Source organism: Leptosomus discolor, chromosome 18, assembly GCF_034619465.1.
Source record: "Leptosomus discolor isolate bLepDis1 chromosome 18, bLepDis1.hap2, whole genome shotgun sequence".
Taxonomy (NCBI): domain Eukaryota; kingdom Metazoa; phylum Chordata; class Aves; order Leptosomiformes; family Leptosomidae; genus Leptosomus; species Leptosomus discolor.
Genome location: NC_141408.1, coordinates 10985473 through 11012289, shown reverse-complemented (window position 1 = coordinate 11012289; position 26817 = coordinate 10985473). Strand labels below are relative to the sequence as shown.

Here is a 26817-nt window from a genome sequence, read left to right as displayed (position 1 = left end):
GGGCGGCGCCGCCCGCGGCTTTCAACGCTGGGGCCGGTGACACAGCCCCGATTCCGAGAAGTTGCTCGAAGTCGGCGGCCAATCAGAAGTGAGCGCTCGCTGCGAGCACCAATCGGCGGGCGGGGAGGGCAGGGCCGCGGGAACTCGGTTGACCCCGATGACTTGGCAGCGCCGCGCGATGACTGGACAACTTCTTTAAAGGGGCCGCGCCCTCCGCGGAGGGTGAGGGGGGGGGGTGGGTGAGAAGAGCAAGGCAGAGGCGGCCCTGCCCGGGAAGCGGGGCCCAACCGCAGGCAGCCGCGGTGCTCCCGCCCCGGGCCAGGCTGGCTGCTGCGGGTCGAGCCGGTGCGGGGAAGGCGGGCGGGGAGGTATTCAGCTGCGTCGCCCCTTTAACGACATTTCCTGCCCTTCGCCCCAGTAACAGCTGATTGCAGCGGGCAAGCGACAGCGGGCCAATGGGCTGCCTCCACGTCCCACCCACGTGACTCCCACGCGCTGCCGCCGCCGCGCCATGCGGCGCTGCCCGGCGGGAGCCTCCTGCGCCCTTAAAGGGGCCGCAAGGGATCCGGCCGCAGGAGGGTGGCTGGGAAGCGCCGCACCCGCCAGTCCCGCGTCTGGCGGGACAACCCGGGCGGTGGCTGCAAGACCCGGCTCGGCTCACTGGGACCGGGCAGTGCCAGGCCGCTTCGCTCCGGCTCCGCAGCCTACGGGACTGTGCTGGACCCCGCGGAGAGGAGGGCGGGAGGGCCGCGGGGCGGGAGGGGGACGGCCTGTCCTGGCCCCGCTTCCCTGCGCCGGTTCCCCCCGCCCCGGCACTCACCTGCTGCCGGTGGGGTCCACCTACCACCACCCGCCGCGGGGACCCCCTTTAAGGCCGGCTGCCTCGTCAGCGCGGCTCGCCCGACTACCAGCTGACAGCCCGGAGCGCCTTTGACGTCACGGTGACCTCAGCCACCCGCCGCCGCGGCGGCGCTGCCGCGTCATGCCCCGCCGCCTGCCCATGTATAGGCACCGCGCCCCGACCTTGCGCAACACCCCCCCCACCCCACCCCCCCCCACCCGCCGCCTCCATCCTCCGCCCCGGTGGCCGCTGGAGGGAGCCCGGCCCCGCGTCCCGAGCGGGGCTCCCGGCCCCCGCTGCGGCAGCCCCCGGGCCGCTCCGGGGGTACCGGCGCTGGGTGGGGTGTGTGTCCCCGTTTACCTCCCCCCCCCCCCCCCCATCCTCCCCGGAGCCCCCCGGGCACATGGCGGCGCGGCGCCCGCATGTGACCGCCGTCACCTGACCAACATGGCCGGGGCTCCCGCCGCCGCCCCCGCCCGCCGCGGCTGAGCCCGCCGCTGCCGCCGCCAGGTAACGCGGGGCCACGGGCCGGGCGCTGCGGGGGACCCCGGGGCGGTAAGGGACATTCCCCCCCTCACCCCCCCGGGGCGGCGGGGGTGTGTGGGTGCGGGTGTGGGTGTGTGTGTGGGCCCCCGGGACGAGTCGTCGGGCCTGTGGGGGCTCAGCCCGGCTCTGCTCCCCCCAGCCCGGTAGCGAGGGCCCTGGGGGGTCCGAGGCTGGGACATGGTGCTGGGGGCTGCTGCGGAGCATCCTCCCGTGTTACCCTCCGCGGGGGCTGCCTGAGTCCCTGGCCCCGGGGCTGCGGAGGTGCCATGGTGTCCCCTGCACCAGCCCTTGGAGCTGTGGAGGTCCCATTGTTCACCCCACCGCCCCCCCCCGCCCCGCCTAGCCCCAGGGCTGTGGAGGTGCCATCATGTCCCCTCTCCCCGGGCCTGGTGCTGCAGAGCTGCCATCGTGTCCCCTTCCCCAGCACGGGGGCTGTGGAGATCACATCATGTCCAGCCACCACCTGCAGAGGTGCCATCATGACCTCTTCCCTGGCTGTGGAGGTACAGTTGTGTCCCCTCCACCTGCCCTGGGGCTGCAGAGGTCCCATTGTGTCCCCTTTCCCAGCCTTGTGGCTGCGCAGGTCCCATCATGCCCTCCCACCCATCCCATCACGCCCTCCCACCCATCCCATCACGCCCCCCTCCCTGGCCGCGGGGCTGTTGAAGTCCCACTGTGTCCCCCTCCCTAGCTGTGAAGGTCCCATCTTATCCTCCCCCAGCCAGGGCTGGTCCCTTCTCAACCCCCACCCCCCAATACAGCATCTTTTGACCAAGCTCCTAAAAACCTGCGCTTTTTTTCACCCCAGGTGGCAATGGGGAAGTGAGACTTGCTGCGCGGCGCCTGCTTGGTGGGGGAGCCGGGGCAGGGGCGGTGCCGTACTCATCAGCTCGCTCACAGCCTCTCTGCCTTTCTTCCAGCAGGAACCAATATGGACGGCTTCCTGCAGAGCGTGGAGAAGGACCTGAACATCGACCGCCGGCAGCTGGCCGCCGCTGCCGAGAGGACCCACGTTACCGCCTTCGTCCCGGTGAAATGGCTGGCGAGCCTCAAAGAGCGCCGGGTGCTGCCCGGCCTGTGCCCGCGGCCGGAGGGGCTGAGCGACGTGGAGGTGAGGACGTTCCTGCAGCGCTCCGTGCAGAAGCTGCCTGCAGGCTGGACCCGGGTGGAGATCCACGGGCTGCGGAAGGACCGGTTAGCGTACCCCTTGCAGGCGCAACCTCCCGCCTCCGACCACCGTAACGGCAGCCCGGAGACCCTGCACGGCTTCATGCAGAGCGTCGCCTCCCAGAATTACCGAAACCTGTGGTGCCGGGCTCACGGCCTCTACGTGCGGCCGTACCGGCACGCTGATGTGCCGCCCACCGTGCCGGCCCTGGATGCGCTACGGGCCGCCCTGCAGAAGGCTTATGGCTGCCCTGTCCTTCAGGTGGGCAAGGGTGCGGCCGGTGCTTCCCCTGCCAAGGAGAGCGTGGCGGCCACCAAGGGGGTGCCCTCCTGCCCCAACGTGCTGCAGGCAGAAGCTGTGCTGGAGTCGGCCAACATGCTCTATGTTGTCTACCCTTTCGTGCAGTACTGTTTGCACGACATCGTGACTTTCAGCCCAGCCAAGCTCACCAACAGCCACGCTAAAATCCTCTTCCTCCTCTTCCACGTGCTGCAGGCCATGAAGGCTTGTCACCAGGCAGGTCTGGCGTGCGGCGCCTTTTCTCTTCGGGATGTGGCTGTGGATGAGAAGCTGTGCAGCCGGCTCCGTGTGAACTTCAGAGAGTATGAGGGACCAAAGAAGGAGGAAGCGAAGCTGGAGGCTGGTCTGGGACGAATGAGCGAGCAAAGCAGCGCTGGTGTGCGAGGGCAGGAGGCGAGGTGCGCTGCCTGCCAGAAGGACCTCCGAGACCTGGTGTTACAGTGGGTACATGGGCAGGTCAGCAACTTTGACTACCTTATGTGTCTAAACAGTTTGGCTGGGAGGAGAATGGGAGACCCCAATTACCACCCGGTTCTTCCGTGGGTGGTGGACTTCACTACCAAAAATGGCAAGTTCAGGGACCTACGGAAATCCAAGTTCCGGCTCAACAAGGGAGACAAGCAGCTGGATTTCACCTATGAGATGACCAAGCAGGCGTTTGTTGCTGGTGGGTCAAGTGGGGAGCAGCTCCACGTCCCCCACCACATCTCCGATGTCCTTTCGGATATCACCTACTATGTGTACACGGCTCGGAGGACACCCAAGGCAGTGCTGTGCTGCCATGTGAGGTCCCAGTGGGAGCCCAACGAGTATCCAGCCAGCATGGAGCGCATGCAGAGCTGGACCCCAGATGAGTGCATCCCAGAGTTTTATACGGACCCCTCCATCTTCCGATCCATCCACCCGGACATGCCTGACCTGGACGTGCCATCTTGGTGTAGCTCCTACGAGGAGTTCATCGAAGTCCACCGCATGCTGCTCGAGAGCCGGGAAGTTTCTCAGGACCTCCACCACTGGATTGATCTCACTTTTGGGTACAAGCTGCTGGGGAAGGATGCTGTCAAGGAGAAGAACGTCTGCCTCCATCTAGTAGACAACCACACGCATCTGACGACTTACGGGGTTGTGCAGCTCTTTGACCAGCCACATCCCAGGCGCATGGTGGGACCTGCCTACACGCCTGCTGAAGCTCCAGCCATTGCCCGGCCTCTTCTCCAGAACATCAGGGAGACTGTGTTTTTGGAGGATATCCAAGGCCAGGTGACGGATGCAGTTAATGGGCTGGTGCTGGAGGCTACTCCCAGTGAAACCACCTGGTCTGGGGAGAAACCCATCGCTGGTGAGGATGATTTAGAGCAAGGCACAGAAGCCCTGGATTCGATTTCTGCTACTAGTAAAGCTGCTGATCAGCCCTGTGCCACTGTGCCTTCGGCACAGCCCTCCACCCTCCCTGCTTATGCCACCGAAGGCAAAACCTCAGGTGTCCGACCTCTCCGCCGGAGCAAGACCGGCGGTGTGGATCAGGTTGACATGAAGATCACGCTTCCTGAAGGCTTCAATCCGCTCCAGGCCCTGGAAGAACTGGAGAAATTGGACAATTTCTTGGTTAAAGGCTTAAGCAGTGAGATGCAGCTAATGGAGCAGCCGTGGGAGGAGCCGCCCCTGGGTCTCTCGGACCTCTTCCAGAGGGACATGCAAGCTTTGGGCATTCTGGTAGCTGAGATTATATTTGCACCAAGGATTCGTCCTTCGAAGCCTGACGCATCCCTGTTGGAGCGGTTCCTGATGGTGCGTAATCTGTGTCGCTACCATCCCAAGGAGATCCCGGCCCCGCTCCAGCACGTGCTGCACGTCCTGCTGCAGCTGAGCGTGCCGGTGGAGAAGCTTCTGAAGACCAGGCTGGGCAAGGGCACGGTGCAGTTGTTTGAATACCAACCCATCTCCCAGGGCCTCCCCCCGCCCTGTCCCACGCAGCTCCTCAGTCCCTTCAGCTCTATTGTCCCCTTCCCCACGTACTTCCCAGCCCTGCACAAATTCATTTTCACTTATCAGGCAAAGAAGATAGAGGATGAAGGTCAGGGCCGGGAACTTGTTTTCCAGCTGTGGCAGCAGCTGGAGGGAATCCTTTCTGAAATCACTCCTGAAGGCTTGGAGATCCTTCTGCCCTTCATATTATCTCTGATGTCCGAGGAGAATACCGCTGTCTACGCAGCGTGGTATCTCTTTGAACCTATAGCTAAATCCCTAGGTCCAAAGAATGCCAATAAATACTTGCTCAAGCCATTGATTGGAGCGTATGAGACCCCCTGCTACCGCCACGGCAGGTTCTACCTCTACACAGACTGCTTTGTCGCCCAGTTGATAGTGCGCCTGGGGCTGCAGTCCTTCCTCCTGAACTTGCTGCCACACATCCTGCAGATTCTCGTTGGCATCGAGAGCTCGCGGGAGGAAAGCAAATCCCTCCTCGGCGCGGCGGAAGATGATGAAAGCGGAGGGGAAAGCCCGGTGTCGTGCGTGTTTGGGGAGGAGATCAAAATGGACGTGGAGCACGGCTCCGCTGCGGTCGACCTCCTCGACTACACCTCTGGTGTCAGCTTCCATGACCAAGCCTACCTGCCCGAGAGCGAGGACTTCCAGAGCAGCCTCTATGTCGGGGAGTCCCTGCAGCCTCAGGAGCAGGAATCGCTCAGCCTCGGGCGGCTGAGCGACAAGAGCAGCGCCAGCGAAGTGTCCCTGGGAGAGGACAGGCCTGCCGACGGCGATTCCCAGAAGGACAAGAGCAGCTTGAAGTCGATGGACAGCAGCCAGGACTTGAAACAGAGCGAGGACTCGGAGGAGGAGGAAGAGGACCGTGATGAAGAGGAGCACGATGATGCCGTGGTTGATGCAGAGCTGACAGTGGCTGTGGATGCTGGTGCCTCCGTGGATGTCACCCTGGCTGATGACAGCAGCGAGGCAGAGGATGGAGAGGGAGAGGAGCTGCCGGATCACTCCGATGACAAAGAGCAGACAATACTCCTGGGTAAGACCCTGCAGGCGCTGAGCCTTTCTGCCGAGGCGAACACCCAGTAAAGCAGGGAGTGGGAGAAGGGGAGAGCGTGGCAAGGAGTGGGTCCAGATTTGGGGCGAGTCTGTGGTCCCAGCTTGGGGACAGCGACGAAACCAGTGTAAAAGGCCAGGTCTCTGAAGCATGTGGATCTGAGACCTGGGAAGCTGCCTGCAGGGCCGGCAGGGTCCGGGCAGCAGCCGGGTGATAGCTAATCTGCGCCGTGCTGGGCTCTGTCCTTGTGACTGTTCTTGTTTTGCAGACACAGCCTGTAAGATGGTGAGGTGGCTCTCAGCCAAGCTGGGCCCTACCGTCACGTCCCGCTTCATTGCCAGGAACCTTCTCCGTCTGCTCACGTCCTGCTACATCGGTAATGTCTGCTCCTCGAACCCCACAGTCCCTGGGGTGGGCTGTGCCCCAAACCACTCTGCTGGGTGCCTGGTGGCTTGGCTGTAGCCTTGCTCCTTCAGCTCATGATGTTGTCTCTGGGCAGGCCCTACCAGGCAGCAGTTTGTACCAAGCAACGATGAGAACAGTCCCCTGAGTACAGGAAACATCTACCAAAAACGGCCAGTGCTGGGAGATCAGGTGTCCAAGCCAGTGCTGGCCTGTCTTGTGCATGTGGCCTACCTGTACGGAGAGCCCGTCCTCACCTACCAGTACCTGCCCTACATCAGCTACCTGGTTAGTGTTGCCTTTTCTCCTCTTCTCGCGTGTGTTGGGGGTGAGAACTGTGTCCAGGCACGAAAGGAGGATGCACAGAAAATAGTCCAGCCTCACCAGGAGCCTCCTGCATAAAAATTCGTGCTCAGTTGAGCTCCATCTGGGCCAGTGTGGGTCTGCATCGGGGTGCCGCAGCCCCTCCTTCCCCGTTCCAGCCGGGGGCTTTCCCCATCAGACGTGTTGCCGGCACGTGCGAAGCTGGAGAAAAAGGTTTTCTTGTGCTTTGCTGGGCGAGTGTGCCGCAACGGAGCTGGCCCAGGGGTGGGCTTGTGATAACGGGCCGGCGGAGCAGCTTGGGCTGCTGCAGGATTGCTGGAGCGAGTGTTTTTGGAGGTCTGTGTGGGTAGATAGGGAACGAGCTGGGGAGAGGCTAAAGGTTTTTCAACGGTATAAAAAATACTGGCAAGACTTGCCAACTTTTCGGCTTGAAATGCATAGCTGAATAGCAAGAAGAAAATGGGTGTAATGCAGCTGGTTGAAAAAAACCAATTTTTTGTCAAAAAAAAAAAGTTTTTGAATGTGTTAGGCTTATTTTTCATATTGCTTCCTTTTTGGTGGTTATGAACACTTTGGTTATGGATTCTTGTTTAAATGGAAAACTTCAATAGCTTTTTGATAATTTAAACATAGAGGAAAAGAGGCCACAGCTGTTCATTTAAAGAAAACAAAAAGACATTGTCAGTTTTTCCAGTGTGGAAGGGGAGATTTTTCAGGGGAAAAAATCCCATTTTTCAGCAAAATCATTCTCCACCCAGTTGCAATCATAGCTCCAGCTGTTCTGCTTTGCTTTACTAAACTTATTGCTTGGGGGCACTGGGGGGATTAATACCCCTGTGAACAGCATTTGGCAACCTGATATTAAAGCGATGAGACTTGTGGGTCACAAATAGGACGAAGCCAATCCTTCTTGCAGGATTTGGCAGAGTGGATAGTTTGTGAGAGGAAGAGCCTCTGTGATGAGCTGGAAGATGGCAGGTGTACAAGAAATATAGCGGAAACTGGGATTTGTTTGTGGTTCTTGTTATTTGCTCTCTTCTCTTGGATGTTTGATTTGTCTAGGAGTTAGGAAATAGGACAATCTAGAAAGAAATCTTTTAGAGTTGCTGCTGATATTGTTAACTCTTTGGCATTGCTGTATGTTGTCAGCAAGAAAAAAAGGGATGTGCTCTTCTGCCTCGTGAAATTATTAGCAGATGGATTTCTAGAAGTCAGCAGCAGGTTTGCCCATAATTTGTGCTTGGATATTTCATGCAAGGACTGGTCCCCTGCAGTCTGTGCATCCAGGCTTAACATGGCATGGCATGAAGATGCTGATTCTTGCTTTGAGTGTATGTAATAGGTTTCCCCTCTTCCTGTGCTGGCAAACGATGCTCTGGGGAGTCCAGGCTGGTGATTGTCTGGGTCAGTCAGGGGGTTCTCTCTCTCCCCTCTGAGTTTCCCAGCTGCGAGAGCATCCTACAGAGAGGTGCCCTCCGGGGAATGCCTGCGAGCTTGGGGATGTCATGCCCTATTCTCTCCAGGCTCATCTCTTGTGCTGACATCTGTCCGTCAGTTTTCAGGTACAAGACATGAGTTGCTGCTGAGGCTCAGTGCTCAGGTTCCTCTTTCAGGAGCTGTGACCAGTGCTACCGTGCAGGGGTTTTGAGGCTGAGCTTGGGTGACCCTTGATGTGTCCCGCTGGGGAGATGGTGGCCCTGGCGCTGAAGGACTCCTTTTGCAGGTTGCGCCCGGCGGCGGGTCCGGGGGTGGCCGGCTGAACAGTCGGAAGGAGGCAGGGCTCCTGGCTGCTGTGACGCTGACTCAGAAGATCGTGGTGTGTCTCTCGGACACCACGCTGATGGACATTCTCCCCAAGATCAGCCAGGAGGTGCTGCTCCCGGTGTTAGGCTTCCTCACGTCGCTGGCCATCGGGTAAGCGCTGCAGCCTGCCGTGCCTTCAGCCAGGAGCAGCACGACTCAAAATTGGGGATTTGGAAATGATTCTGTGAGGGTCTTGATGGTCCTGGGGTTGTGGGGCTGCTTCTGCCCTGATATACACCTCCTTGCACTGGTACACAGCATGCATGTAGAGCTTTTGCTGCTCAGGGGCCTTCTCATAACCCGGGCAAGGTAGAAAGCATGAAGCAGAGGAGGGGAAAAAGGGATATGTGGAGGGCAAGCTGGTAATGGATGTCCTCTTCAGTTTCCCCAGTGGTGTCCAGGCCCGTATTGTCCTGTGCGTTAAGACAATCAGCCTAATTGCCTTGATCTGCCTGCGGATTGGGCAGGAGATGGTGCAGCAGCATTTGAGTGACACGGTGAGAAACTTCTTTGGGGCATTCTCGCTGCTGCAGGAGCTGCAAGACCAGGTCAGTGATGTGGGAGAGGTCCTTCTGCTTATCCCCCAGTACCCAGCTGCAGGAATGCGGTGGCCATACCTGCATACACCAGTACTGGTGGCAGCAGCGTCCAGGCTGTGTTTGTGTACTTGATTATGTGGTGGGAGCATCTGATCTTGGGCATTTTCCTGGTTTCTCTTGTCCAGGGGTTGACGGTGGAGTCACTGAGCAGCTGTGAGGTGCCGGTGATGGAGGTGCCCCTTTCGGATGGGAAGCTGCTGGCCCTGGATCCGGCCGTGCTGATGGAGTTACAGAAGGTGTTTAACCCTGAGATGGCCTACATCACCTACATCCCCTTCTCTTGCTTGCTAGGTATGGCTTGGCCACCATCTCCTGGGATTTGTGGAAGGCTCCGTGCTCTGCGCACGCGTGCCGCACCTGAACTCGGGAGAGGTCAGAGGGTGTAGGGCTGCTGGGGGAAACCCACAGCTTCTACACCGAGGCTTGGTCTGCTTGTTGGGTTGGGAGCCCATCGGGCTTCAGGCTGCTTTGGCTGGGAGCAGCGTGTGGCTGGCTTGCGGGGGACGTTGTGTTCACAGCCCCGTGCTGGCCCTTGTTCTGTTGCTGATGGTAGGGGGTGATGATGGGGAAATTCCTTCCCTTGAAGCCACGTTCTCGCTCTTCAGGTGATGTTATCCGGACGGTTGTGCCCAACCACTCGCTGGTTGAGAAGCTGGCCAGCCTCTACCTGGAGAACGTGAACCCCAAGAGCCTGCAGGTCGTTAGCCTGGAACAAACCCTGAGTGCGGTGGGCTCAGACCAAGATGTGAGAGGGACCGAGCCCTTCTCTAGCCACCACGAGGACAGTCACTCTGGGACTTTTGGGAGCGTGCTGGTAGGGAACCGCATCCAGGTCCCTGTGGACACGCAGCGCGAGGGTCTTGGCTTACTTTGCCTCAGTGCTGGCACTGATGGCTTTATTCCCAGCTCGTCCAGCGAGGAGAATGCCCTGAAGCATGACCTTCCTCGCAGCACCCACATGCTGTGTGGGAACTGGCTGGCCTACTGGCAGTACGAGATCGGGGTGAGCCAACACGACCCCCGCTTCCACTTCCACCAGATCAAGCTGCAGAGTTTCTCAGGGCATTCAGGGGCCATCAAGTGCGTGGCACCGCTCAGCAGCGAGGACTTCTTCCTTAGTGGCAGCAAGGACAAAACAGTCCGCCTTTGGCCTTTGTACAACTATGGGGATGGCACCAGTGAGGTGCCACCGCGCTTCACGTACGCCGAGCACAAGAAGTCTGTCTTCTACGTGAGCCAGCTGGAGGCATCGCAGCACGTGGTGAGCTGTGATGGGACCATACACATCTGGGACCAGTTCACAGGTAAGAAGGGAAAGGGTGAGGGCTGGCTGGAGTGAACTGGTCCAGTCCTTAAAGACAGAGGGGCCATACTGGATTTTGATGGCTCCTGTTAAAAACCAGTGCGGAACTGGAGGCTGGCTGCGTGCCTTCTCCATACATCTACTGCTGTAACCTCCCCGTCACGTTTTTGCAGGCAAGCTTCTCCGGACTTTTGATGAACTAGACAGCAAAGTCCCCATCACAGCTGTGACCACCATGCCACCTCCCCACCACAGCATCTCTGTGGCTGGTGCAGACTCTGTGCTGCGGTTCATCGATCACAGGAAGCCAGGACTACAGGTAGGGAGTCTGGCGCTCTGCCACCCACCCTCCTCCATCCGTGGGCTTAACGATGGGATCGAGGCTGGCCCAAAGCCAGCTGTGATGCCTCCGTGAAAGCCAGCTGGGCCTTGTCCCCTAAATGCTGGATCCCCTAGATCTTCGGCCCCGCAGTAGCTGGACTCTTTCTCTTGCAGCACGAGTTCCGCCTGGCCAGCGGGGTGAGCGCTGGCCTCATCCGCTGCTTGGCTGTCAGTCCTAACGGGCGCAGCGTTATGGCTGGCTTCTCCTCTGGTTTCATTGTGCTGCTGGACACCAGGACAGGACTCATCATGCGGGGGTGGCCTGCCCATGAGGGAGACATCCTGCAGATCAAGGTGAGGGGTCCAGCTGGCATCAGGGTGAGGGGCTGCTTTGTGGGCCTCACTGAGCCACTGAGGTTGCGTGGAGCGTCCTTCTGACACGTGCTGCTTGCCAGGGCTTGTCTGCTCCATCCTCTGGGCGTTCCTCCATCCCTTGCCGTGTCCCTGAGAGGCTGCTCAGGCTCTCCTGTCCCATGGTTAGCGCTGCAGGCAGCTGTTCTTGGTCCAGCCTGTGCTGAGCAGAGACGAGGTGTCAGTCCCTGGTGAGCAGGTCTGCAGCAGGGGCAGGGAGGAGACACGTCTCCCGTGAAGAAGCGAATGTGTTGCTTTCTCTGCAGGGCTCAGTCCTGCTGGGAGAGAGTCGCTCTAATGAGTAACTCCTGTCCATATTTACCCGTCCTCAGGGAGCAGCACTGGGGCTCCAGTGTCCTCGACCCAAACGCAGGTTAAACAAAGTTCAGCCATATGAGTTGTTTACCCTCTCACTAGCTCTGCTAATAAGCAGCTCCAGGCTTCTCCTACCCTCAGCAGTGTTTTCTACCATGAGAGATTCTCTCAATTCCTTTTCCTGAGAAGGAAAATAATTTGACAGGTGGCTTGAGGGAGAGGGAGACCACACGATAATCTCTTTACCCACTGCAGTAGTATCAGATGATAAATTAGTTGTGCTGAGTATCAGGATGTTGTTGAGACACAGTCCATCTCTTGAGGATAGCGCTATAGGAGGTTGCCAGCTACCGGAGTCCTGTAGCTTCCAGTGTCCACCCGGATGCCTTGTTAATGCTGCTCAGTACCATCAGTGGCTTGGAAATGGCTGGGACTGTCCCAGGGGATTGCACTGGGACTACTGGTGATCTCATTTGCAGGACGAGCTGGGGAGTTTTTACAGCAGCAGCGCTGGTTCACTGGCCTTTCCTCTCCTGCAGGCTGCAGAGGGCAATGTGCTAATCAGCTCCTCTTCGGATCATTCCCTGACGGTCTGGAAGGAACTAGAGCAGAAACCTTTGCACCACTACAAATCTGCATCTGAACCCATCCACACGTTTGACCTCTACGGCAATGAAGCGGTCACTGGCACTGTGGCCAACAAGATTGGTGTCTACTCCATGCTGGAGTCCTCAGCCCTGCCCATCAGCACAACCAAGCTGAGCTCGGAGAATTTTCGGGGTACGCTGACCAGCCTGGCGGTGCTGCCCACGAAATGCCATCTCCTGCTGGGCTCGGACAACGGCGTCGTCCGCCTCCTGGCATAGTGACCTTCGGCCCAGGAGCTTGTGGGTGTCCCACAGCGCCGGTGGTAGGGCTGAAAGCCAGCAGTGTCGCTTAAGAGGAGGCGGAGTGAGATGTTTCTGAACAGAGGATGGAGGGGGGAGATGTACTTGTTAGTGAGCGCTCGGTAAAGCATCTCTAACCTCTTTCTGTATCTTTAAAAAGAAAAAAGCCATACCTGAGAAACCTCCACTGCTGCTGGGAGAAATACTGGGCATTGTAGGTCACTGTCACCCCTGCAGAGAGGCCTGGAGCTTTCCGTACCGTGTGTGCCTGATCCCCAGGGGACTGTGAGCTGCCCTCTAGAGTACTACGGACCACAGGTATCCTCCCCCCTTCAGTTAAGGGGTACAAGGTGCCCCTTGACAAGAACACAACAGTGTAGCTACTGCCGTCTGCACTTACCCTTCACTTCCACTCCCGAACCACTGAACAGTCTTACTGGGATAGCATAAGCTGGGCCTGGGAACTGCTGCCTCCGGAGCTGTGTGGTGCCAGGCATCTCCTCCTCCTGTGGTCTGCGTTCACAGCCCAGAGGATGAACTTTAGGTTCTGCTGGCTGAGTGAGAGCCCGTATGGGAGGAGGAGAGGTTAACTAGAGCATTTCTGCTGCCTTGCTGGCTCCAGGGCAAAGAGTGGAATGGAAGTCAGCCAAGGCACAAACCCCATCTGCTCCGCCAGTTCATTTAGGAGCGGGCTGCTGCAGAGGGATAGTTTGGGATGGGAACATGACCTTCTAGGGAGGCCAGAACTAGATGCTTCCATGAAGCTTTTGGCTTCTGGAGCGGTAGGGTAGGGATGGACTGTTGTTGGTTCCTGCCCCAGCAGCACTGCATCCTGTGATTATCTAAGGGATGAGGAATGCCCTGTGTGCCACGCACTGGCAGTGTTTCCTCAAGGAATCCTCCTCCTAATTCTCTCCTTTGTGCTGGTTCAGACTCCTGGGGAAGACAGGACAGCAAAAAGGTGCTCAGTTTTGTCCCCTCTTGCCCTTGTAGGGTGAGAGCCAGGAGGCACGATCCAGCATGGTCTCCTTCTGACCTTGCCTTTGGGACAGCACCGTCTGTTCCCACCCCAAAGGCGAGGGGAGTTCTCTTTGACCCAGCAGTAGGAGCAGTTGCCTCACTTCTATTGCAGCCCTTTTCCCATCCATCCTTCAGCCTAGTCAGAACCAGTATCAGGAGAGTGGGAAGCGGTTATCTTGGGCAGAGGAGGAACCTGCTGTGGGTTGGTCTGGGCGGGGAAAGGGCTTTCATCCAGCTGCTGGTTCATCTGAGCCGCCTGCAGTTGGGAAGGCTGCCCTCCGCTTCCAGGGAGGGTGGGGAGGTGAGCAGTTGGCCCTTGCTGTCCTTCCCTACCCAAGGGGAGCTCTCAGTCCCGTGTTGCCTATTAACCATTTGCAATAGATGTAAATATTTACTTCTAATAAACTCTTTGAAAGAGATGCAGAGACGGGTGTGTGGGGAAGTTCTGTGCTGGAGGGGCCCAGGTGCGGAGCGGCACAGGGCTGGGTGTGCTGGCTGCTGCTCTCCAGCTCCGGCAGCCAAAGCTGCAGCTCTGCGTTCGAGCACCTCGTGTGTTCCTGGGTGAGCTGGAGGAGGGATGCTGTGAAGATGCCCTGGATGTAAGGTAGGACTCTGCTGCACAGAGACTTGGATCTGCTTACCAAGGGGAAGTAGCTCCCCATGTTCCAGCGGCAAGTCCCAAAGTAGTTTCTGGTTGCAGAGCTCAGACCTGTCTCCTTTCCACTCCTTCCCAGTGTCTGGGGTGAGTTTGGGATCCAAGAGCTGCTGCAAGGAACGGATGACTGCAAGCACCGCAATCCCGTTAGCGCTCCCAGTGCTCCTGAGTGACTCCTCTCCCACTGAGGGTGTGGGCAGAGCCGGGAAGGATCACCATTGCTTCAGCATGCGCCACAAACCCACACAGGACAGGACCGCTGGAGTTCTGCCCGTTCCTGAGACTCTTCCTCCGTGCCACAGCGGTGCATGCCTGCCACGGAGCCCGGCACCGGGGCCAACTCCCCTGGCAGAGCTCTGGTGTGTGCTGTGCCCTGGGGGGAGGTACCAGCTGCTCTTGGCTCAGCCCAGCCTGAGCATTGCTGCCTCCCGCCTGGGTACGTGGCCGTGGGCCCTTGGGCACCAGCCATCTGTTAAAACCGGTGCCTCACGCTTGCTGCAGCAGAAGCAGCTGGGATAAGCGGGGTAAATAATCTGGGGTTTGCTGCAAAGAAAATTCCAAAACCAAAGCGAGCCCTGTGGCAATAAATACCAAGCCCTACGTTTTCAGTAAAGGTTATGAATAAAAGAGCGTGTTCCCAGCACAGGAAAGCAGAGCCGCTGCTGGGGACAACTGCCTGCGTGTGCTACTGCTGCTGACGGGAGTTTCGGAGCTCCTAAGCTCAGTGTTAACATTGTCTTGAGGGTACAGCAGCCCAAAGTGTCTCCCCACCTCCAAATGCACCACAAATTCACTCTTATGCCCCCAACAAATGTTTAACCGGATGCTGTAGGTCAATATTTGCCTGCCAAATTCTCCAACGGGGTGGTGCCGAAGGTCGCTGCCAGCGGGTAGGAGTGAGCGGGACGAGAGAGCGCGTTTGCCCCGCGCAGAGCTATCGGCCAGGCTAAAGCAGGTGCCAGCTCCAACGTGGAGACGAACAACCTCAGGTAAGGGGCAAATAAACGAGGATTTGACAGTAATTGGGGGCTCCTGCAATAAGCAATAGCGTCTGTCTGGGAAAGGGGGGGTGGATTTGGCAGAGGGTTAAAGGATAGGCACCCCCAGGGAGGAAAGGGGTATTCAGGGTTCTATGTGGCTGCAGAATTTGGGGTGAAGGAGGAGGCGGGAATGAAGTGGCCTCAAGTTTTGCTTCTTCCACTTGGCAACTGGGGCCGCAGCCCAGCAGTTTTGGGTGAAAGCGAGGACTAGGAGGACAGTGGAAAGCAGCCCGAGGCATTAAGTGTATGGCAGCCGTGCTGAGGGCTGTGATTTGGCTTTATGTTAAGAAGATGTTATTTCTGTTTGAAAGGGAAAAGTGGCTGGGTGAAGCGGTGGCCAGGGAATGGGTGGGGTTTTATCCATGGCCCTGGAAACCCTGCTCCCACTGTCCCCCTACAGGAACCGAAGTGTGGGGGTGGGAGAGGCTGGGTTTGCCAGCAAAGGGGGAAGGCGAGTGCTGGGAAGGGGAGGACTCTCGATTCCAGGACATATTGCCGAGAAACTGCTCTGGTATTGCATTTTTCTACCTGCAATACCCCTCCCAGACAGCACTTGCTGAGTGCCTGCAGCCCCACGGAGGCAGGTTAGTATCCTTTCTCCCAAGAGCCCGGGGCGCAGCTGGGGATGCTGTGCCCATACTTCAGTAGTTTGCACAGGAAAGGAGCAGAGGCTCTTGTCTTCTTCCAGAGGCACAGTGTGTGCAGGACTGATTAGGGAAGTACCATTTGCAAACCAGAGAAATCAGGGCAATGGGGTCAGAAATGCAGGATCCAAGCAGAGGAGCGTCATGTAGGAGCCTGGCTGTGGTTACAGCTCTGCTCTGGCGTGGGTCCCTGTTCCTCTCTGATTTCGCTGCCTTGGTGTTGGACCCAGGAGTCCTGTGTCGTTTCTTTGCAGCATTGTTCATCTCCCTATTGCTTTCTGCAAGCTCCTGTGCCAACCTGTTTGGCCAGGTTGATAATTTTCTCCCTGCAGACCTGAATAGGCTCAGCTTGCTGCTGCCAGGCAGCTGGAAATAACTTCTCTCTCGGCTGGTCCTTCTGTTCCAGAAATATGGTGTTTCTCTGGGGTCTGTGGCTGCTTTGCCTGTCTGCTCTGCACAGTCACCTAAGGGTAAGTTACTTTATCCCAGCAATGGGGAGGGGGGGGGGGGGCTCTGTGGTGTGAGCACAGCCCTCTCCCCAGCCAACAAAGGGCAAGGGGAGCGAGGTGGCTCTCCTGCACCAGACCATGGGGTAAATACCGCCTGATGCTTCTGCGTGAGAAGCCCTGGAAGGCAGATTGGTGGAGGACACTGCTTCTCTGCTATGGGGTCAGCCTGTGTCCCAGCACAGCAAGGTTTCTAATCTTGTTTTTCCCAGCTGAAATAGCTGTGGATATTCTCATTGTTCAAGTGGATTTCTGTAGAAAATCTTTGGAAACTTGGCTTCAACTGTATTTAGTGACCATGACCTTCAGGGGTTAACAGGAGGTTGTTTAATAACAGCTTCCCCCCCCCCCCCTTTTAAATCTGGATTCCTGTCAGATCCGAGATTGCAAAACCACACTGCTCACTCTCTAGAGGATACATTATTTTGTACCCTTCTGGCCTGATCCTTTTCTAAACAAATCCAGTATTTGCAATCTCTCCCAGTTCCTGCTCACTTCCACCTCCCCACAGGGGACGCCTCTGGGTCTGCATCCTAAAGCCCTGCCCAGGCTGTAGCCACGCAGGGACTGCTACAGCCAGGGTGCTGCCAGTCTCTGACCTGGCCCCATGGGAATGTGTTAGGAGTGGAAGCAAAGATGACTGACTGGAAAGTCAGAGGAAATTATCTGAGACATGACTTTGTTGGTTTTTCCTCTCCCCTACAGTTTTCTTTGGCATATGACATTGAGCAAAAGCATCTCTTCTTAGACAAAGATGGGGAGCTGAAGGTAAGCCATGACTGGTTCCACCCAAGAGGACTGAAGTTATGCTGTGGTATTTGCAATGGTTTTCCAGTTTGTCCTGAGACAGGATGATCGCAGGCGGTGCAATCTAGCAGTGCCAGTGCAATGAGAAAGTCCATCTTTCTGCAGGCTTCCCTCCCCGCTTCACCCACTGCTGCCAACACTGTGCTGCTTCGTGTTGGAAGCTCCAGCCTAAATAACTGGGCAGCGTATGGAGTAAACACCAGTTGCTGGCGTGCACAGGGACTGGCAGGTTTCTGATTGATAAGGGAAGACGAGGAAAACAACTCGCTATGAGGGCGACAGGGAGAAAGACCCGTAGCTGATGCTACGCATCGAGCCTGGCTCTGACAGTGCAGTGCTCCTGCAGGAGAGCAATGTCATCTGGATGCGGGTGGGAACACAGAGATCTGAGGGAAAAAGCATGTGTTTAAGACCGTGCAAATGTGAGGACAGTAGTGGCAGTGCTGTAGGCTAAAGCTTAGAAAACTGGAAAAGGAGGACATTTGGAGAGCAGAGGGATGGGATGGAATAGAACAGACAAGTCAAGAAGAGACAGATGCCTGGAGGAGGACTTGAGCCAAAGGGATCAAGGCTGTGACAGCAGTAGAGGGTGCTGGCCGATGCATGAGGCAGATCGACAGTGCTAAAATATGTGAGAGGAGGTGGTGAAATCAAGGTTGAGGATGATGGATCGATAAACGGGGAAGGCGCAGGACATGTGCTGAGCAGGTGGTGGTTCTTGCCCTCAAAACATGCTGGTGGGGCTCATCTGCCTTGGGCAGGCCCTGAGAGCAAGTGGAGGAGGAACCACTGCAAGACCCTCACTCAGTCCATTTTCCCAGGACCTTCTCTTTTCCATACTCATTGAGGTGCTCAAGGTTAAAAGGCAAACTGAAGGGAACACATCATCACAGTAGAGAAGCCAGAGAGTTTCCTCAATGCGTTAGGTGTGCAGTAAAACCCATGAGGGAAGGTAGCGCCTTGCTCCTGCTTTCCCAGGTGCTATCCTTCTCATTTCTCCCCAGGACCTGAAAAGTGCTGGAGTTGTACAGTCTGCACTGCTGGGAGCCGTCCCACCTGTGCCGGACGCAGAGTTGGCAGAATTTACCCATGACAACTTCCAGGAGATCGATGGATCTATGTTACCTTTCACCACCACCCCGCCAAGCACAAGGAATGACTGGAACACAGAAGAGGAAGTCATAGCTGGGGCTGTGGGCTGTCACGAACAGCAACCATCTGGGGAAATTTCCTCTTCTGAAGAGGAAGGAGAGGCTGAAGAGAAAAGCTGTGAGATGACTTGGAAGAAGAGCCAAAGGCTAGCAGACGGCTTGATGAGATTCAGCATCGATCTCCTCAGAGAGGTCCAGCTGGAGTCCAACAGAACCAATGTGATCCTGTCACCCCTCAGCGTCGCCTTTGCCTTGTCTCACCTGGCCCTGGGTAACCTCTTAAGTCACAAAAGCACCCTTTCCTGCCCTTCCCTGTACCCCCTCCTGGAGGCACTAGGAATCAATGTGCAAAATGCAAAGATTCAATACAGCACCTTCCACTTAATCTTACTCCTGCGGCTTTAATTAGGTACGATTACAATAGAAGCTGCCCTCCAGGGCCCTGCTGAAGCTCCTACTCTCAGGTTTCTCCAGCCTCTTTTGTAAGGCACAGTATGTTTCTAACAGGAGGTATCTAGAGTAATGTCCCTGTTTTCCACCACATGGGCATGACCTGACAGGAATTTGACTTTGCTTTTTAGGAGCAGCGAATCAGACAGAGAAGCACTTGCTTGAGGCGATGCATCTGGAGTCAGTGCCCTGTCTCCACCACATGTTGGGCACCCTTCGCAGCAGGCTCACAGAATCCACCCTCAGCCTCATGTCGCATCTGTACCTGCAGAAAGGTGAGAGTTGGCACCAAGGGGGTCGTCCTGGTGTAGGATAAAACTCTTGGTGACAGAGAGCGATGGAAGCACGCTGCCATACTAGGAGACATCTCTGTTTCCCTAAGCACTCCTCCTGGGGAGTGTCATGCCACTGGCTCAGCCACTGAGTAAATTTTTTTCAATGCCTGATGACTTCATGTAGAACTCTTCCCCTCTGCCAGGATTTGAGGTGAAAGAGAAGTTCCTGGAGGATTCAGAGAAATTCTACGGGGCAAAACCCGTGACCCTTTCCGGGATCAGCGAGGATGACCTTGTAGCCATAAACAAATGGGTAGAGGAAGCAACTAATGGGCAAATACCCACCTTCCTACAGCAGCTCCCTGAAAACACAGTGATGCTCTTGCTCAATGCAATCCACTTCCATGGTGAGCTCCACAGGCCTCACTTTTTAAGAGGAATGGTTAGAAATCCACTAGTTTTCTGCAAGCCCTGCAGCTGAATGGCATCTCCTTTCGTTGCTTCCTGCTAGTCAATCTGCTTTTTCTTTTCTCATACATCTGCTGTTCCTCTTGCTTAGATTTCTTTGCAGTAATGACTCCCAACTGCTTCATATGTGCTAAAAATGTTACTTGACAGCAGAGCCAGAATGCAGCAGGTGGAACCTGCACTATTTTTGCCTCCTGGTTCAGAATCCCAGACAGCAGCACATCACTGCTCATCTTAACCAGGTCACAGGCAACTCACTACGCACCAACCACAGAGCTCCAAGGCAGCTTCTCTGGATTTCTCTCTGACTATACGGCACAGTGGTCAGGCACCTCTTCCTCTTTTAATTCCCTGGGGGCTGTGCATTGAAACACAGACCAAACACTTAATTCCAGTGTACACCTGCAAATGTTGTAGCTTGGCCTTGGAGTGCTGTTTCACCCTGCACAGAACAAAGGCAATAGTCTTCATTTTTCAAAGTGCAAATATCCATCACTTTATCTTCATAGCCTTCAGTAATCTCCCACGCTGAGGTGTGAGGATTAATCCTCATTCTTTTTGTTATTCCATAGTCCCTCTCTGGAAGATAAGAGTTTCCTGCTGTTAGGGCTCTTCCAGCCTTGGTACTGACTTCTCTTTGCTGTATTTCTACTTGTCTGGTCACTATCTGCCTTGCTGGAGAACTCACAATAGCAGGAGTGTTAGCTAGGCAGTTTCTATTCTCCCACTGAAGTTTAACCTTGATTTCTAAACTTTTTTTTTTTTTTTTTTAATAGGGTTTTGGAGGAATAAGTTTGATGCTAGCTTCACTGGGCCAGATCTATTTCACCTTGACAATGAATTCATGGTCCCAGTTGAGATGATGAAAGCCCAGAAGTACCCCCTGAGCTGGTTTACGCTGGAGTCCCAGGACATTCAGGTAGGGCTCTATTAGGAGCACTACAAGTTTTGGTTGGAATTTCCCCTTGCTATGGTATTTTACTGACTGCAAGCATTCTCTCCAAAAAACAAATGTCTTTTAACATAGTGCACAAAAATTTCATAAGCATCCTTTGTCCCTGCTTCTAGCAAGAATGTTGACTCTTCATTCTTGATCTCTAGGAAAAACCACAAAAAGATATTCCCACTAGGTGGGAATTAATAGTTTTGAGGCCCTGAGTTAAAGATAAATGAGGAAATACGTAAAGGAATTCCCTCAGACAATGTACTGTTGGAGCCCTGCAGAATACAGCTACTGCCAGAGTGGGTACAATGTCTGTGTATGCGGGCTTCCACTCTGCCATGTGTTCAGTCTTTACTGCTCAGTGGTTAATACTAATATCTAATGCTGTTATTCCACAAACTTTCTCCTCTGAAGAAATCAGATACCTCCTTCCCACCAGGCTGTTCTCATCTGATAGCTAGACTGGCTCTGTGGACCAATTAGAAAAAGAGTACATTAAAAGCATTTCCTTCCTCTTCCACAAATTCTACTGGTTGATTTTATTTCCAGGTGGCCAAGTTTCCCTTTAAGAGTAACATGAGTTTTGTGGTCATTGTACCAAACCAGTATACTTGGAACACCTCTCACGTGCTGGAGAACTTCCCTTATGCACAACTATGCAGGCTTTTCCCCAGAGAGGTACCCACCACCGTGAAGATCCCCAAAATAAAACTGGATTACCAGCTGGAACTCAACAAGGTTCTCAGTCAAATGGGTAAGGCCTCTAAGAGGATTTGCACAGAATAAGTGAAGCTGATCAATCTATGTGGCATCTGTTCGCTGACACTAAAAACTGCCATCCTTGTTTCTAAAGCTGTGCCTCACAGCTTGCTCCAGATAACATCCAAACTCTTTCATCTCTTATTCCTCTCTTCCTCCTTACTCTTTGCTTGCCTGCCACCAAATGTTTTGCTCCAACAAGATGATACTATAGAGAAGGCAGCATTCGCAGTTCCTCACAATCTTCACGAGCTCTTCCTATTCCCCTATTTGTAGCCAAGACCAACTTCCTCCCATGCGTCAACCTTTATCTCTTACTTTGTCATTTAACATAGCGCCCAGGCCATAGAAATTGCCCACAGAGAGAATGCAGGTCACAAAACCCGGTACCGAGAGCTTACTGAAATAGAACACCATGCACTGCATTTCCAGATGAGAATTAATGAAGTGTTCACTTTGTTTTGCAGAATTGCTTGAAAATAATAACCTCTGTAAAATCGTTTCCAGCCTAGCAAGAAAGAGCCTTCAGACTTATTGCTGCTTTTTAAGGAAGGGTTTAAGTTCTTACGCCACTATTCTAAAGGAGGTGGACAAAGCTTGTGAAGACTGTTCTGGTTTTGGCACCCTCAGCTCTTCATAGAGAGAGGGACTAGGGAACCTGGCTGGACTGCAGCTTTTGTTTCCGTTGCCTGCCAGTTCTCCCGTCCTCCATGGTGGATGACACGTGCAGCAACAGATTAGGGAATTGGTTTCTTCAGACAGCTTTGAGAAAGATCAGAGCTGGTGGCACCAACTGGGAAAGGTTAACTTAGTCTCATTTCTCTGTAGGCCTCCACGAGCTGTTCACAAGCCCAGATCTCCAGAAGATCACAGAGGAGCCTCTCTTCGTATCCAGTATACAGCATCAGTCCACCCTGGAGCTTAAAGAAGACGGGATGGAAGCATCTGCTGCTACTAGTGTCGGGATTTCACGCTCGGTCTCTGCCTTCAGCCTTGACAGGCCCTTTGTCTTCATTGTCTTTGAAGATGAAACAGGCATTCCACTTTTTATAGGCAGTGTCCAGAACCCTAATCCAAATGCTGCTCCCCAGGTAAAAGACCCACGGGACTCAAGTGAAGCAACAGATGTCAATGAGTACCCCATTCCCAAATAAGAGAGGAGCAGAGCCTGAGCGTTCTGGGACTGCTACCTGACCCTTTGGACCAGCTCAGAGAGGCCTCCTGGCCTTGGAGACCTCCCTCTGAGGCCACAGGAGGCAATCCCTTGCTGTTTTCCCTTACAGATCCCTAGAGACCAGTCCTGGGATAGCCCATTCCAGCTTTGACAAGCTTCTCCAGGCTGGGGTTCCCCTCTGTTGAACCTGAAAAGCTTGCTCTGCCTGGATTTCCCTTCCAGGGCTCTCAGTCCTGGAAGGGAGACTTCCTTGTCCCCAGACTCTTATTAGAGTCTTTATTAAGCTCTTATTAGAGTCACCCATAGCCCGGAATCATCATTAGCATCTGGCAGTTGGGACAACAGCCAGAGATATTAATATGGCTCTTCCTTCCGCAGTTCCTGTGAACATGTCTCCTTCAAAGTGTTCCTCTGAAAACCATCTGTACCCACCTAGAAAATGACCTCTAGCTCAACTGGACTAGTAACCAGTTGTCTTCTCTAGGATGTGTTACAGACATTTCCAGGCACAGGCTCTTTTCAAAGATTCCCTTTTCCCATTTCTTGGATGGGGGAAGGTCTGCAGTGGGAAACCCCTTTGGATCCTTATCTCCAGCCCTTTTCCTGGGAAACTCTAGGTTCTGGGGTAATGCTAGATTTTTCAAGGCATATTTTATAAAGTATTTTTTAGTAATTTTTATGTTGGCAGATAATAAAGAGTAAAGCAGAATATATTTGCTTAAGGTGTTGCACTGAAAGACCCAACAGAGAAAGGCAAAAGGTGTGGTACTTGAATAATTGCAAAGATTAGGAGGAAAAAAGTCTGGGTGTGACAGATGGAAAGATAGGAGGGGCTCTCGCAAAGGATCTCCCTTTCGCTACACCTCATCACAGAGGAAAACAAGGGACTGTGAGGTGACATGGCTCAGCTGTAAAGGCTGTCCAAGGACCAAGTTCAACAAGCTTTGGGCATCCCACCCACAGAATGTGCAGGGAACACCCACTGGGTCAGAGCTGGCTTTGCAAAATGGGCAGAATTCCTTGAATTAGGATGTGAGCTCGGTGGCATAGGGCCAGGAGGGTACTGTGCCTGTGAGCAGCAATGCAGTGATAAGCAGTCCTTAACTTTTCTCTTGGGCAAAACCTGACCATCGCTGGTATCTACTAGGAGGTTCAAAGGTGCTGATCTGGTCTCTGCTACCTGCAATTTGTTCTTCTACTAGGATACTCCTGGCTCCACAGCACAATGCTGTGGATGGTTGGGACAGCTTCCAGGGGAAGGAGGGGGCAGATTTTGGTGCCTGTAGCTGAATGCCACTGCTTTTGCCCTGTTTTGGCAAAAGGCAACGTCCCATTACAGCTTCACTTTTGTCTGAGATGGTCACAGCTCCCTGGGTCCTTGTTCTGAGGTAGCAGCGCACGTCTGAAGCGAGCTACCGTGAAAGCATCTTGGGAAGCCTCCACCCAACCAAGCCACTTAAAAATATTAGTCTAACTCACTGTATCCTGCTATCCTGCAGCTATTTCTGTACAAAACAACTGTTGTCCATAGTAGATTCTCCTTCTGAGCTCCCTCAGTTTCTGGTTAATAAGGATGGTGCTCTGTTTTTGTGAAACAGCAGTTACAGAGCACAAGGGCCGTCCTTCTGGCAATGTTTTCCTCACTCGGGAAGTCTGCCTTCCCTCAAAGGAAGGAGCAGAATGCTTCTGGGAGCCTCCGTCCCTGAATAGTCTGCACCATCTGCTGGAATAAGAGAAGGACTGACTCACTAACCATGAATTTTGGGGATGCAGGAGACTTTGGGGAATAGAAAGTCCTGGCTCAAACCTGCAATTACACATTTCATGCAGTCTAAAAGGGGAAGAACAGCCAAAGATAATGTCTACCCCTCTAACCAATGCAATGACACGTACCCTTCAAAAAAGAGGGTGTAATTACAGGGCCATGTAATTTTAACAAGAAAGCCCACAAGAATTCAGTCCTACTTATGAGGGCATAGCTCTAGCCCACAGGGAACATTTTAGCTTATTTATTTATATAGATTCATTCCCAACATTCAGAAATACCGTCCCATGCCTTAGGTAGGTCTTCCTCTGGCTACTGCAACCTCAGCGCTAACCTCCCGGAATTCCACCCTGTTGCACTGCAACCTGTGCAAAATTTGAAGTGCAATTCTTCCTTTGCATGCCTCTGCCCTCCAGCTCCCCCTCTTCTATAAAGTTTTTTCCCCTCATTCTCAGTTTCCTGAGCAGCTTGGTTCTTATTTCCTATTTTCCATGTTTCTGCCATCCCTCCTCCTCCAAGCTATTCTTGTCAAACTATTAATTTCATCTTATTTGACAGTACAGCAGCCCTCCATGACTGTGCTTTGCTCAACAAATTACCAGCTACACCAACCTTAAGACTCTTTTCACTCCACCGACTCTCCAGAAGAGGCAGTTTGTAAAATGCAAAATAATATTAATGTCTCTGCTCAGGAATTTCCACTTTGCATTGCTAAGCTTTCATTTTGACTGAGCTCTATTCTGAAAAGACATGACTAGCACAGGGCGTCCGCTCTACAGCTCATCTGCACCACTGGCTGAGAATATCAAATCAGTCTCAGTATCTTTAATAGTAGATGTATTTTTTCCTTTCCAGAGCAAATTCATACGAACATGATCAGTACTTCCATAGCAGAACTGAACAGCATACTGCCTTCTATCTTGAACCCAAACCAGAACAACAGGAAAATGTTTGTATGGATTTAACAAAACTGATTTAAGCACTTGCATCTAGTTAGAGGAGTATCACGCACCATTTCAGGGATAAAGCTTGCTTTGGTCTTTAATAATGTTCTATACAACCGTCACTCCGATTTAAATGATTTAAAACCAAACCTGTATTTAAACAGATGGGCTTTCATTTGAAGACACAGACGAGATGTAAAAACTTCTCTAGCGGTCTGTCCATAAAGGGCATTTGAATACCACAAATAAGGTATCAAAAAGAGATGAAAACCATCAAAAGGTATCTCCACAGCCAACACCCCCATTCTTGGAAGACTAACAAGTACAAATATCTCTCTGCAGATGATTTCTCACACAGCAGGCTGAACAGCAGTTGAAAGCAGAGCTGTTACTCTTAGAAAGGGTCACCTTTGAAGTACTGACTAATCACAGGGCAGACTACCTGATTTGCTTTTCCAGCTTGCAAAACCAGCAGCTAATGCTTCTCCAAAACCATCCTGCATGAGCTCAGTGCCAGCAGGCATGAGGAACTCCTTGTTCCCTGTCAGCAGCGAGGCTGGCAGCCCACAAAGGAGATGTCCCAGCGCCAGCCTGGACTGGGGGCACTGACGTTACTGGCGGCAATTTACTTTCAGCATCTCCAACCAGCTGCCCTGCATCAGGCTAGCTATGTGTCCAGTTAGCCCAGGCTACTGGCTCTTCCAGTAGCCAGGAACAAGTGAGCGGGGGAAAAAAAAGCCAAGAATGACTAGGGACAAGGAAAAACAACTGTTCTGTGGTTGTATCGCCCCGCTGCTGAGTCCGACATTACATCTGACCACTGTTAGCCTTCCATGGACCTGTCTTCCACTCATTTGGCTTGGGTTGGTTTCTTCCCCCCCCTCCAAATCTATTTATCTTTCATCTTCTGCAATATCTAGTTACAGTGAGTTTTACAATTCAATACTTAGGAAAAATACACCCTCTTGATTTAAATGTGCACTGTTGGGTGCTGCCCTAGAAGTCTGCTATGGCAAAAAGCAACAAAACCCCTCTGCCCCTTTCCCTTCTCCAGGTCATTCATTGTTCTGTAAGCTCCTCCAACATTCTGTTAATTCATCTTTTTAACCAAGAGTCCTTGGCTTTCAATCTCTTCCTTTTTGGCCAAAACCTTTAAGCCAGTTATGTTAATAACTTCTTGTTAACTAGTAACTATCGCTGGATAGAACCACTTCTGAACAGATTCCCCTTAACTGCTTTGAACGGCAACAGAATCCTGCTTCCACTTTACAAGTCTCTCCATTAAATCTTGGACATAAATCCATAAATCCATTAAACACTGCTGCATTAACCATACCTCTGAGACAGAAGGAATTCCCCCATGTGACAAAACTGCGGGGATAAAAGACCTGCTCAAATAGGGTAGGGAGCCTTTGCCTCTCCGACCTGTGCTTTACCCGCCAGACTGCCCTTATCCCAGGGAGCACATTTGTTTTGGAAGGCAGGGTTAAAAAGTTAGTGCAATTCAGCGGAAAATGGGAGCAGAGCACTTTAAGAGAGCCCTGGGAAGCTGTAACCTGAAGCCTGCCGAAGGCTGGGCTGGGGGAAGCAGCAAAAAGCAGATGTGGCTGCACCAACCCCACATTGTCCCCTGCTCGCACCAGCTGGGAGCCTGCGACAGCCGAGAGGAGCCCGAGGTAAGGGGCAGCTCCCCCTTGGCGAGGGGAGCAGAGGGCAGGGGCTGAGGCTGGGGAGCTCTCAGAGGACCTGGGCGAGGAGAAGACCGGTCCTTCTGCAGGTGTTAAAAGGTGGGATTCTCACCACAGGAGAGGTCTCACCCAAGGGTTGGGAGCCACCAGCATCCTAGGGCACCTCTTTGCTCCCGGGGCTGAACTGTGCTTGGGAACTGGGGTGGTTTTCTGCCCTTCTAGCATCTGTGTGGCAGCTGGGAACACGCTTTTTCTTGGCGACGGTAAC

The 26817-nt window shown here is 53.9% G+C and overlaps 2 protein-coding genes across 4 annotated transcripts; both read left to right on the top strand.

Moving 5' to 3' along the window:
* The first annotated feature begins 206 nt into the window (after nucleotides 1–206).
* WDR81 (WD repeat domain 81) lies at nucleotides 207–13642 on the top strand. Of its 3 annotated transcripts, XM_086475239.1 has the most exons (11): nucleotides 207–222; nucleotides 2308–5877; nucleotides 6164–6271; nucleotides 6395–6585; nucleotides 8345–8535; nucleotides 8807–8972; nucleotides 9149–9314; nucleotides 9629–10327; nucleotides 10500–10645; nucleotides 10822–11001; nucleotides 11913–13642. In XM_086475239.1, exons 2-11 carry the CDS (start codon nucleotides 2319–2321, stop codon nucleotides 12237–12239), a joined length of 5733 nt encoding a protein of 1910 aa, XP_086331365.1. In that variant the 5' UTR covers nucleotides 207–222; nucleotides 2308–2318; the 3' UTR covers nucleotides 12240–13642. The 3 variants fall into 3 exon arrangements, with proteins under 3 accessions (XP_086331365.1, XP_086331363.1, XP_086331364.1); XM_086475237.1 differs by lacking the exon at nucleotides 207–222 and having other exon boundaries at nucleotides 2319–5877; XM_086475238.1 differs by lacking the exon at nucleotides 207–222 and having other exon boundaries at nucleotides 2319–5877; nucleotides 8807–8981; nucleotides 9164–9314.
* A 1262-nt stretch (nucleotides 13643–14904) lies between these two features.
* On the top strand, nucleotides 14905–22144 carry SERPINF2 (serpin family F member 2). The gene is made up of 9 exons (XM_086475289.1): nucleotides 14905–14924; nucleotides 16026–16089; nucleotides 16831–16893; nucleotides 17937–18354; nucleotides 18665–18808; nucleotides 19012–19215; nucleotides 20053–20195; nucleotides 20769–20973; nucleotides 21807–22144. The coding sequence occupies exons 2-9, from the start codon at nucleotides 16030–16032 to the stop codon at nucleotides 22130–22132; spliced, it is 1563 nt and encodes a 520-aa protein (XP_086331415.1). The 5' UTR covers nucleotides 14905–14924; nucleotides 16026–16029; the 3' UTR covers nucleotides 22133–22144.
* The last annotated feature ends 4673 nt before the right edge of the window (nucleotides 22145–26817 follow it).